We start from the raw sequence: 12,830 nt of genomic DNA on the forward strand, positions 1-12,830 counted from the left end.
CTCAGCATATGTCTGCAGGGGTCATTCATCCTTTCTGACATTGCAGAACATTAGCGGTTTTTTAGACTCACTTTCTCCTTCCGTCCTTCCGCTTGTGGCTGACCCTAATGGAGAGCTGGTGGCTAGAGACTCATCGAGGAAAACTGGCCTGTTTGGAGAGCTGACTGTGTTGGAGCAGTCCTGTATTAGGGCAAAACCAGGCAGATATGTCCTACTGGGTGCTGGGTTTGTGCAATGGCCCCAGCGGGGCTGGTTGGGGTGGAGGGTCTGGCTGGCTGCAGGAAGGGGAGCAGAAGGCAACTGGTGATATCTGTGATGGCCACTTAGTGCTCAAGGGCTCTAATGGCATCTGGGAAACAGGTTCCTGTCTTTGTGGGTTTGCTTATTTATTTATGCTCCTGGCTAAATAAAGTAGGGAGGAAGAATTTTAACACAGCGGTTGAAATGCATGGGACTGCAGCAGCTCTGTCCTACTCAAGGGCATCCAGACAACTTGATAGAGAATGGAGGGAACTTCAATGAACAGAAAGTCATAGCTGGAAAAACAGAGAAGAGAATGCAAAGCTTGATTCCTCTAAATTTTTAAAATTTATCTTGTTTTCCAGCAGAATCTTGTAGCCCAACCCTAGCCTCACCATCTGCACGTCATATTTTATTTCTTCCCCTTCCTGGTGCCACTGCTGCTCCCCCATGACAGTGGTGCTCAGACAGGTGCTGTCACTGTCCTCTCCTGTGCCTGTCCCTTTTGGGCTGCTGTCACCATCTGCAGCCTCTTCCCTGCTTGCCACACCAGCTTTGGCCAGTGATGCTTGAGGAAGGCACAGAATGGAGATGTCCATGCCAGCTTCCCCTAGTTTAGGTCTCAGGAAGTTTAGCCAAGAACATCCCTATCCCCAGTGTGTCTCCACAGTGCTCTGACTGATGGAGGGTGCGGGGTGCAGGTTGGGGTATGCCCTGCTGTGAAATGAAGCGTTTCATTCAGCAGTGCCAGAGCTGGCACAGCTTTCCCACCGGCGCTGATGGGTTTAATCACATCATTAGTAGGTGTGACACTGCAGCCTCCGATGATGAGCTCTTTATTCTAACACAGCTTTCAGTGTGTTTATCTGAGATGCCATCTGTGCCTGCACTGCCTTCATTAGGAGAGAAAACCTAGGTATCTTCTGAGGTTGGTCTGTATTTCTGTGATGTTTCCCTTCCGAGAAACCACTGTTCAACTAGAGGGTGAGAACACACACCTGAAGGAAAGCAATAATACCCAAAGTGCCTAAACGGGCCAAATAGACCATTAGGAAGTGCACTGTTTGGAGGAATCCTCAACTGGTACACAAAACTGGCTACAAGAAAGGATCCAGCTATTTTATTCCTGAAAGGTTTTCATCTTGGTAAAGCAGTTATGCCCCATGCTTAATCTAAAGTGCTGTGAGTTTTTCAGGCAAGCAAAGAACAGTTTTTAATTTTTTTAAATACTTTCTATTTTTGTACCTCCATACCATGCTTGTACATAGAAGTTTTTGGGTTGCTTGTCCAGGTTTTAGATACAAAATCATTAAGATTTGTGGGTGCAGATCTAGCCTTCCCCCTTAAAAACTCCAAGGTGTATGTTGTATGTATTATTAACTGTATACTCTATGTACAGCTATATATTTTTGTTGCTGTCCATTGATGAACAAAGTGGCAGCATGGTGTGCTCATGGTGTTCTACTGCTCTTGACAAGATTCACAAAACACAAACCAGGCAGGAGCTGCCACATCACGGTCTATCTACACATGGAAAAAGGGAGTGCTTCCATAGAGAGGTGGCATGCCCTGGCTTGCATCAGTTTTCTGTCTGCATGCTGCCAGGCCGATGCTCAGCGAATCTGACATTAACAAGAAATAGATTTCCAAACAATCTCGCCTAATGAATTTTGAATATTATCATGATTAATGCTAAGGCAGTTGAACTGATTATCCAGTATCCAGAAGTAATGGAGCCTTATCTACATCTTGTGTAGTCCTCAGTCAGGAATGACTTTGGCTGCAGACAAAGATGAGTGTTGTTGGTTACCCAGAAGGGAGGCACTGGCAGGACAGAGAGAGAGAGACGTGATGGAAAGGAGATGATGAGATACCCATCTGAAAGCATTTCAGCATGGAGTGATCGCACATGCAGGTTCTTTATTGCTGCTATTGCCTAAGCTACATTTCTCGGGCCATTTTCAGATTTGACTTTTATACCACCAGGTTAAGATTTATTGGGAAAATATTTTTCCTCCTTCCCAAAGCCAGAAACTGGGTTGATTTTCATTCTCTACATCGCCAAAAGAACAGAATCCTGATGAATGTGTTTCTTGCATCATGGTGGTTTAACTTGACTTCTATCAGATTAGCTTTCAAGCTATTAAACACCTTTTGTGTCATTACCAGGGAAATGATAATGCAGATCATTCATGGACAGTTTCTGTTGGCAGAAGCAGTCTTTGGAGACTCCAGATCCCCTTTAAAGTTGGAACCAGCAGAGAGCTGCATTGTCTCATGGGTATTACATGTCTCTGAGCTGGCCTGTCCTAAGAAAGTGTGTTCTGAGGGAAGGCTCTCCAGTCTTGTGGAGACAACTGGTAAATCTGTGAGCTGCCTGACAAACCATCTGGAGGCTGTAGTTTGAATAGATTTAGTGGCATTCTCAGCCTCTGCTGTTATCTCGGCAGTGACCATGAGAAAGGTAGCTTTTGACTGGCTGAGATGTGTGCCCATCATGTTGTGTCTGTGATGCAGAGAACTTCAGAGGCCACCACTGGCACACACGGGTCCACAGCTGCCCCCTGCCCACCCACAGCTGAGCAGGCAACTCCAGAGTCTCCTGGGGAGCTGATCTGAGAATCCTCCCCCAGTGCTACCACTTTGCTCTCTGAGTTCCCAGTGTGGGGCTGTGTCTTCTGGGCCACCAGAAGCCCTCAGTAGGTGTCCCAGGGAATCAATTTGGTTACCCCCCCTCCACCTGGGAAGGTCTGGCAGCAACATTTAGGACAAGGGTTTAGGACCTGCTAGGAGCTGGTGGTGCCCTTGCTGACCTCTTTACTACAGGCTTTACAAAGTACAGCTTCTCTGCTCCCACAACTGAATAAGGCATGGGTGGGGTTTCTCACAGTTCATATCCTGGTGTTGGAGATCATGGCTTCTGGAGCTTTTACTCAGATGAACATGGAACTGGCCATTCCTCTGCAGGCTGATTGTGCAGCTGTTTCTAAGCAGTGAGTGCAGCTGCTTTGAGTTTTGGGAAGAAAAGGTGAAGAGTGAGTTGTAGTAAGGTGCACACCAAGCAGAATGTTGGCAAACATAATTAAAAATATATGTGCAATTTCTTCTCTGTTTCCCTTGTCTTAACCATCTTCTGCATTACCTCTGGCATTTTTAGACAGTAGATAATATGGCTGAGAGGACTCTTGGGCACAGGCAGCTCTTAGAGCAGCAGTGATTTATCTCAGACCATTTTGAGGTAGAAGAATTTACCTCTAGCTACAGCCACCCCTCCATGTCTGCCCTCCCTCATTTGCATAAGTAATTGGCAGCTTGTTAATGGCTCATTAGGAATGCTGAAAACCGTGGGATTAAAATACACTCAGTGGAGCAGAGATGAGGGGTAGGGGGGAAAAGGTTGCTGTCCCTGCTTGCAAATTACACTGCTTGATTCAACGTGATTCAGAATTACAGGTCATAAAGCAACTAGATTGTTAAATGAAGTAAGGAAAAACAATGTCAATGGCAGGTTTTATTTTTAGACTCATGTTTAAACACAGTATGTGCATCTAGGGGGAACAAACAGTCCCTTGCCAAACAGTCCTACTGACAGCAGGAAGCTCTCACCCCTTTCTCGGTTTCACATTAACCCTGCCTGGTCAGTGTTTCCTGCTCCTGAACAAGTCCATCTGGCTCCTTACATCACCTCGTGGCAGGGACATTTGGTTCCTTTTCCCATGTTCTCTCTGGGTAAATCCAACATTCTCACCTCTAGCAGCAGGCAACCAGTGTGTCCCTTTCCTTGGGCATGACTGGGATACCCAGCACAGCTCCATGCAAGTAGGAGAAACAGCTCCAGGTTGCTCTGTGTGTTCTGTACGTCTCAAAAAATCTCTAGAAAACTGCTGTGAGATGACTTTGGTTGCTGGCACGCAGGGAGGCAGGCAGCCAGCCTTTTGCTGTGGCACTGCCAGAGCCTGCAATGCAGGAGGTGGTTGGTGTAGCCAGTGAGAATTGTGAGAGGATCACATCTGCTGTTCCTGGAGAGTGGAGCGAGGTAAGGACACAGCCAAGTAAGTTGAAAAGTTTGATGGAAGCTGTTTGTTGTTTACTGGCTCTTTATTCTCCCATTCAGCACTGGCTATGACAGCAGTGACTGCAAAGACACAAGAGGTGAAGACAAGGACAGGGCTATGATGGCTTTTGAGTCACTCAGAGGAGGCTCAGCCCGTGGGCTGGTGCAGCCATAACACACTGTGCCTTTCCATCAGGAGAACACCCTGAGGATTTTTGGAGGCCAGGGTAATTCTGGCAATGGTGAAGTCTCTGATATAGCTAGGACCTTTCTCCCTGGATAAGCTGAAAGGAAATTACAGATAAAGCACTTGGGAATCACATCCAGTCATAATTTGCAGTTAAATTCAGCAACCTCTGATCTAAACTTGGGTACTTAAGAGCCTACTAAGGCGACAGTTGAAACTATGAAGTGGGGACAGCTAAGGTTCAGCAAAGCTCAGCTCTGTCTGGCATGTCAGAGTTAATCCCTCTGCTTTGTAAAAGGTGCCCAGGAATGTGTCAGGACTCACAGAGGCAAAATACTGGCACATCTGAGAAATTTCTCAGTGCAGCTGGATTCAGGATGAAGGCAAGGAAGGAGTGTCTCCTCCTGGATCCCCAGCCAGCAGCATGTGCTGCTCTTTGCATCACCCTGAGAAGTCATCTCCTTGTGCCCCAACCTGAACTGACAAACATTGACTCACAAAGGCACAATCTACAGCAGTTTTGTTTGTTGTTCCACAAGAGCTCAACTTAGCCAAACAGAGCAGCTTTTCCTTCTTCTTGCTTTCATTGCTTTTTTTTTTTTTTTTTTTTTCCCTTACATCCTCTCAGATGACCCTGAGAGCCACCTGTGGCTCTTATTCATACAAAGCTGTCCAGAGCTGCTGAATTAACAGCACATCCTGCCTGCAGCAGGAATCAGCATGTCCTGATGGGGACTTACAGCTGGCTGCTGGGGAAGGCTCAGAGCTGGATCACCCAGCTCCTAGAGCTGAGCTCTAAGGACATAAGATTTGGTGTAGTCCAGGCTGGGATGGCATCCAGGCCTGCAAGGAAAGAAGATCCCAGGTCACCCCTATCCACAGCAGCAGGAACAGAGATGGCAATCAGAGAATGTGTGTCTTATCACTAGCTTGAGTGGAATTTCCTGGAAAGGAATGGTGCCAAGGTCTCCACTACTGCTATGTGATTCTGTACAAACTCAAGTGTCTCTGCTTCCCACACAAAAATGGGAAGTTCAAATAATGCTGCATGATGCGAAGACAACTACAGTGGTTCTTGTGATCTTCCCAAGGCAGAGCCTCCATCAAACACAGGAAGCAGGAGGAAAGGTGTCAAATGACCTTAGAAAGCAAATGTCAAAATGACCAAGGAAAACAAAGGCGCTGCATTTTTATTGTTGGGTTTTTTTTGTTGTTTTTTGTTTGTTTCTTTGTTTGTTTGTTTGTTTGGTTTGGTTTTTATTTCAACATTGCAAGGGAAACTGCTCAAAAAGAAAAATAAGACACAGGCTAAGAGTATGCTGGAGACAAATCCCAATCTGAGCTGAGATCCATGGAGGTGCCTTCCAGCTGTGGGTGTAGAAAAGATGGCTCAGTAGTTCCCCTTTGAATGCTGCTTTGGACTACAACCCTGATATATGAGCTGGGAAGGAGGAAAAAAGTGCTTCCTACCAAAAGCTGCCTTTAATGTGCTGGTATCTGTATTCCCACCAGCCCTAAATTTGCATGAGGGTTTTTCAGCCCTACTCTGGTTTTGATTTCCAGGTTGTCTCTGCTGGTGGCCCAAACTGTGGATTTATTGCACAGTCTTTGCTGAACACTGCTGCTCCACTAGCTGCTGCTGTACTGTCAGACTCACCAGGGGATAACATGTCATCTTTTCCTTTCCTAATCAGCTGGATGTCATTCAGAAAGCTGGGACAAGGAGAACCTTTCCCCCAGACACCAGCTTGCCTTGGTAGCAGACAAACCTCAAGCCTTATAATACTAGATGTACATAGCACTTATATAGCTTTACATCCTCAAAGTGCTGTACTAGCATTAAGTAATTATCTCTCTCCCTAATGGCCATTAATGCTGGCCTTTCATGAACCTCCCCCAGCTCCCTGAGGTTCATATCTAATCCAGCAATAAGCTGCTCAGAGGGAGGGGCTGAATATCTTGCAAGTCCAAGGGCTTGGATGTGTACTGATGCTTCAGAGCAGGGGCCAGGTGCTCTGGAGTATCAGAAACACGGGGCTGTGGACCAGGAGATGCCCCTGAGAGCATCCACTGGAAAGGGATGAAATCGAGTAGGTGATGCTGTGATCTTGAAATGGAGAGGAAGAAAACTTTGGCTGCTCAGAGGATGTGCACTGATTGCTCTATTTATTACCAGGATAGCATTGTGAAGAGAAAGAGCAGAGCAGTGGGAATAACGTGTCAGTGTGGGCATGGGGAGTTGATCTAGGGAGAGAAAGTTAGCTAAAAATGTCAAACAAAGCTAGACAGCCATGGCAATGGGATAAAGAGGCCAGTCTGCAGATCTGTGAAGCATTAAAATAACAAGGCAAAAGGGCAAGCTTGGCAGCATCATAGGATTTAAAGAGAGGAGCAGAAGAGGATTTACTTGTCTTATTTGCTTGCAAGCAGAGCCCTCTTCCAAGCTATGGAGTGTCTCCAGGGGAGATGTTGTAATGCCACTGTTTCAGGACATTTTACCCTTGGGGAAGGTGAGGCTACCTGTTAGCAGAGCTCTCCCTGCCCTAGCTGCCAAATGGAGAAGATGACATGGTTGTTTTAGAGAAGTCCCAGAAGTAGCATGCTCTTAACAAACACCAGTCCTGCATGGTCACTTCTTTCTGAAGCCTGCTAGACCCAGCTCTGAGCAAGCAGAGGTTGAAATAAACTTTCACCTTCTCCCTAAAGGCATGGTAATGATTCTTGCCAAAGCCAAGGCTTGTAAGCTTGTAAGCTGGCTTTGCAAAAGAAGAAAACAGCACCCATTTTTTCAGCCTGATTTAATAGCATCATTTTGGTTTTATGCTTCTGGCAATGGCTGGTCCTGTAAAACAAGTGTGTAGCTGTGGGAATCACGTGCCAGTCTACAGTGGCAGAACACAGCTCACAATCACTACATGTTACGCAAAGGATTTCTGTCACCCTGGACACACTCTGCTTCCTGTGGCATCACTAGCACAATCCCTCTGTGCTCAGCTCTAAATCATTTTGCTACATCATCAAATAACAGGGTATGGCTGACTGCAGGCCAGGAGGACTTGGTGTTCACTTACTGCACAGCTTCAGAGCAGGGCCTTCCCCTGCCTGGCTGCATCTGTTTTCTCATCTGTGAAATGGGAATTTTAATCCTAATCAGTTTGCAAGGGAAGCAGTAAGGGATAGTCAAAGGCAATCCTTTAAAGAGTAATAGTCAGCCTTATGTGCTGGGTTAGACATCGGAGTGGGTTTATGGTAGAGTTTAATTGATGCCTGTTCTGCTTATGGCTGGTAAGTGCAAGGCTTAATCTTTGCTCTCAAAAATGTGGCACCCTGTTTGAGATGCAAAGGATGCCTCTGCAAGGAACACCTCATCTCTGAGCATAGCTGGGCCGGATTTTGGGATCCACAAATTTCTGGGCATTGCTTGTTTGAATTTTCTTCCCCAAATTAATTTGATTATTAATTATTACCATATTAATTTGTAGTAAAAGCTGTGTCTCACATGGCTGGGAGGAATGCTTTCGCTGTTCCTGAACTTCAACCTATGAGCTAAGCCAAGGTTGTGTTGTCACCTCCTTGGGACAACTCTTGACTGTGTATGTCATTTTGCTGGCAGATCTTCACCAGGGGATGTCTAGAGGTGACCAAAGCCCTTGACTTTATTTTAGCTTATTAGAACTGAGATGGCACTACTGGCTTCTCTGCTCTGTTGCCAGGGCCAGATCCTTGAGTGGTGTAAATCAGGACTCTCCCTTTTGAGCAGTGCTGCTGTGATACTGTCTGTGTAAGCTGAGGGCCTGGTTCACACATTCTGAACTGCTCTGAGACCTCTCCAAAAGGGAGTTAACTGCACTCAGTGTTTTGTACTGCCTGTAATCACAAATGATCCTGCAAGATTCAGGATATTGCAAACGTAGAGAGCTTTTCAGCAAGTAATCATTTTGAGATTGCTGGAAAACTGAAGAGTTAGTGCTGCTTAAAGGAGAATAAAATAAGCATTAGCACAAAACAGTTTCTGCAACAATCAAGTTTGATGTATGTCCTGTTCTGCTTATAACGTTTCCTCAGAGCCCTTTGCAAGAAGGGGAAGCAACCTGTGAAAGCTGGGAGTGTAGGGAAGAGCTAAATTTGCAGCCAGGGTTTTGAAGGAACAAACAAAGAAAAGCATATTTCCATTTCCATTACAGCAGAACATTCTTGGGAGTTCAGAGCAGCAAGCTGAGAACACGCCAGCCAAGCCACCTCAAAACAGGAGGTGTGGAGCTGCAATGAGCTTTTTATCCTCAAGCATCTGCACTTAGGAAAGAAAAATCCTCTTTTTTCAAAAATCCTCTTTTTTTGAGGGAGGGTCTGTTTCAGAGTAAGGGAAAGGGCTGGTCTGCAGCCCTCTGAGTGCAACTCAGCAAGCCTGAGTCTAAGTTCTGCCAAACCCCAGAGAAATCTGAGCCCCTCCATGCAGAAAGCCAGTGGAGCGTTCTACCCCTTTCACACCCTGTTCCAACACACATCCCTCCTGCTTCCAAGTGCTGCAATGTCCCTGCACTGACCCTTCCTCACACTAGTGCTGCTTTAATCAGTCAAAGAAACCTGTGGAAAAAACTGGCAGCTCAGAGGAGAGCTTTTGTTTGTAGAAGAAATGTTTTCATCCAAGCGAGCACAACAATCTCATTACTTGGAATTGGCACACATATGCTGGAATCCTAGACAGCAGACACCATCTCCCCTCATCCTTGGTAGGACCAGAAAGATTTCTGCCTGTTTGATTCAGCTGCAGTGCTACAAAGTTATTAGCATTGCTTTTTTGGTGTCCCTAATGAGACAAGCATCTTCCAAGCAGCTCCACAAAAGCACTTTTCTCATCACTGCTAAAGCCTCGGACACTTTACCCTCAGCAGAAAAAAAAAGTGTGGAGATTTGCAGCCCTGCTGCTTCCAGCACTGCTTGGTCATAGCAATTAGCTCTTTCCCCACAGATGGAGCTTCTTGTGCAGAAAGGCAGCACAGAGAAAAACTTGTCCTGCTCAAAGAAACTTGTTTAGGAATCTCTAGTGAATCTGAAGGTAAATCCTTCTACTTTGGAACTGTTTGCACGTATCCTGCAAGCCTCCTGTGTGCCTGCTGGATTCATGTGCCTTACAGGAGGGCTGACTCTTACCTGAGGAACTGCCTTTCCCTGGCTTGGCATACCCCAGTTTTATACAGCCAGTTCCAAACTCTCCAAGGGGGTTGGCTTTCACTCCTCCGTTAAGTGATGGGCACATCCCTGCCTTTAAGAGCCTGTTCTTTACCTACAGACCACCTTTTGCAGTGTGGTCCCACAGTCATTTACATATGGAAAGCAGTCTCTGAAAAGGCCTGTAGCATAGTTTTGTGAGCGCAAAAGCTTTCATGAAATTAGGTGATGCACAGATGCCTGTGCAAGGCTTTTAGAGAACCTTTCTGAAGAGGGACAGCCCTCATGCTACATCTCCAGTGTGTGCCTCAGAGTACTGAGGCGCTGACATGCTTTGCTGACCACTCTTGCTCTGTGTCCAGGTTCACCAGACTGTGGGGCTGGAGTATGTTCTTGGCATTTTGCATTTGATTGCCTTACCAGCCCATTTTGGGTGGAGAGGATGTAATTCTTCTTGATACATTTCACTCCCCATGCATCATGTTAACCAGGTGGGATTGGTGGGTAAACCCATGAGTGGTGGCGGGGGCAGGAGCCAGCCCAGCTTTTTGGAACAGCTCCTTGTTGCTGTAGTTCACAGAGAGGCCATGATTTTGTGCACATCATGTCACAGCTGACGTGACAAGGGGTGCTCAGGCACTGGAACAGGCTCCACAGGGAAGTGCTCACAGCTCCAAGCCTGGCAGAGCTCAAGGAGCATTTGGACAATGCTCTCAGGAACATTTGTGTGATTATTGGGGTGTCCCGCATAGGGCCAGGAGCTTGATTCAATGATCTAATTCTATGACCCTTTCCTCAGGACTGTCACCACTGAGATTTCCCTTTGTGCCTTTGTCCTCACCCAGGTTGGAGGACACACCATGCTGCCTATCCGCTGGATGCCTCCGGAGAGCATCATGTACAGGAAATTCACCACAGAGAGTGATGTCTGGAGCTTCGGGGTGATCCTCTGGGAGATTTTCACATATGGGAAGCAGCCCTGGTTCCAGCTCTCAAACACAGAGGTACAACAGTGCTGAGACACCTCAGCTGAAAACCGTATTTTTTGCTGTCTCTCCTTTCCAGGTTGTTTGCAACAAAATTTGTACATGGATGGTCCCCTCCTTGGCACTCCCATGGTGAAGCCATAGGAGAAGTGTCATTGTCTCAGTTTAAGAACTGAGAAAAACTGAGGCCTGCAGGAATCCAAGAGCTCTGCCAAAGCCATGTACTGGCTAATCCTCGGCCCCTCGCTGCTAAGTTCCTGACGTATCTTTCATATCTTACAAACTCTTGGGGTGCTGCCAGAACTGGGGATACCCAAATTACTGCTGGGATCTAAGTCATGCCTTGAATTTCCCTGGTTTCTCCTTTTGCAGCTAAAGCTCACTGCAGGCTCCAGTTTGTGCGAAATTGTTTTAGGCCTGATGTATCTCATGTGGCACACTTCCTTGGGGTTTTTGCCATTGGGTTGTCTATAATATAGTTTGCCCCAGTTCTCTGAGGGTGGAACCCATGGAGCTTGTTTGCCCTTGTTATTTCTTTGACTCGCAAAAGTTGCAGCCCACCAGGAAAGGGCTGCACTGTAAAAATGTTGAGGGAAGGCTGGCTGGGATTAGCAGGGTGTCACTGCTGAGGTTTGAGGCACATCAGCAGAAATGCATTGGAAGATTTTTGCTTGGAATAGCAGGTGGTATTATAGAAGAGGAAAAAGATGCTTTGACATAGCAGTGTGTGGGAACCTTGACCATTTTTATCCTACTGTGTATCTAATGGATTTCAGAAATTTCACCTTTTGTAATGAAAAATGTGCATTTTCTGCTTTCTGGATACAGATCCCTTAATTAAGTGAGTTGCAGAGATGGCAAATCCAAGGTGTTGCTTTACAGCTCTAATACTTGCCCATTCGTGTGCTCAATGGGGCCTGACTGTACATCCCAAAGCAGCACACGCAAACATTTCAGAGGCACCAACAATGGAATCGACAGCGACAGAAGTTATTTGTCACGCTATTTAATGAGCTGCTCTTGCATTTCCCTGTGAGGGCAAATACAAACACACACAAATGAGCACATGGAGCTTGAACACAGGCAACAGGCACGCTGGAGTGTGACAGCTCAGCTTTGCCCGTTCATTCTGCCTCAGTTTCCTTTGCAGGGCAGTAGGGCTAAAAACAGCCACCCTTAATCTTGAGGGTGATGGTTTGCTACCATTCCTGGGATAAAATATGATCCTTCCCTTACCTGTTGTTGTATCTACCTCTTTCTGCCTGCTGACCACAGTGTCCTGGTGGAATACTTCTGTGGGAGAGAGCCACATTAGCTCCCATCAGTCTCATTTTTCACAGTTTGTGGAGGGATGGGCAGAACCTCTGTGGCTGCAGAGGACTGACACCTCCACCTGCTCCTGGATGCTGTGGCAGCCCAGATGCAGTGCCGGAGCCCCATGGAGAGGCAGAGCCCATGGAGGGACAGGTCAATGAGCCTGTGCCAAGCTCCTGGCTGCCAGGACTGGACCAGGAACAAGCACCAGGCTGGCCAAACATTGCCCCTGCTGGGTGTTGGTGTTGGCAAGGCTGGGATGCCCACTCCCTCCTGTGCCACCTGCGTGGCCTCATACCCCCACAGCATTTTCAGCACATTTTTCCAAGGCTGGGAAAAACCCTCTCTGAGCAGAGGAATGAGGCAGAGCACCACTCAGCCAGTCCATTACTTTCTCTCTGTGCCTTTCCTTTGCCCTGGAGAGAAAGAGCCCAGCACAGGGCTCCTGTGCATGTCCAGGATGTCTTGGCAGGAACCATAACTCACCTCCTCCCCACAGTAAGCATCCAGCAGCTCTGTGGCAATGCAGGCTTCTCTTCATGCTGTGTCTTGCTCTCTTTGCTTTCAGCAAGTCCTAATCTCTCCCCTCTGTATTTATATGCAAGCAGCACAGCGATAAGTATCCCTTGAGCTGCGTGGTGGGACCATTGCTATTCATAAATGATAAACTCCAAGCACCTCTTGCTGGGTGGCTTCCCTGCACACGCTGCCTGGGACTGGTGTTTATCTGCAGAGCGTGGCAGGCCGCTCGCACGCTGCAATGCTGGGACTCATCAACCCCAACCAAGGAGGCCAGGCAGTAATAGCAGCTCTCTGGAAACTCATATTTCCCTTTCCTTTTCATTCATTCCTCCAGTAAACAATACACAAAGAGACCCTT

General features: G+C 47.0%; 1 protein-coding gene across 2 annotated transcripts in view; it reads left to right on the plus strand.

Moving 5' to 3' along the window:
* The window catches only part of NTRK3 (neurotrophic receptor tyrosine kinase 3), a 216,634-nt gene that overhangs the window by 188,830 nt on the left and 14,974 nt on the right, over window positions 1-12,830 (plus strand). For both annotated transcript variants that reach the window (XM_038146716.1, XM_038146717.1), the window contains one exon: window positions 10,496-10,654. In XM_038146716.1, coding sequence (XP_038002644.1) covers window positions 10,496-10,654 — 159 coding nt within the window. The remainder of the gene's footprint in view (window positions 1-10,495; window positions 10,655-12,830) is intronic.

The sequence above is a fragment of the Motacilla alba genome, chromosome 10 (assembly GCF_015832195.1).
Source record: "Motacilla alba alba isolate MOTALB_02 chromosome 10, Motacilla_alba_V1.0_pri, whole genome shotgun sequence".
NCBI classification, from domain to species: domain Eukaryota; kingdom Metazoa; phylum Chordata; class Aves; order Passeriformes; family Motacillidae; genus Motacilla; species Motacilla alba.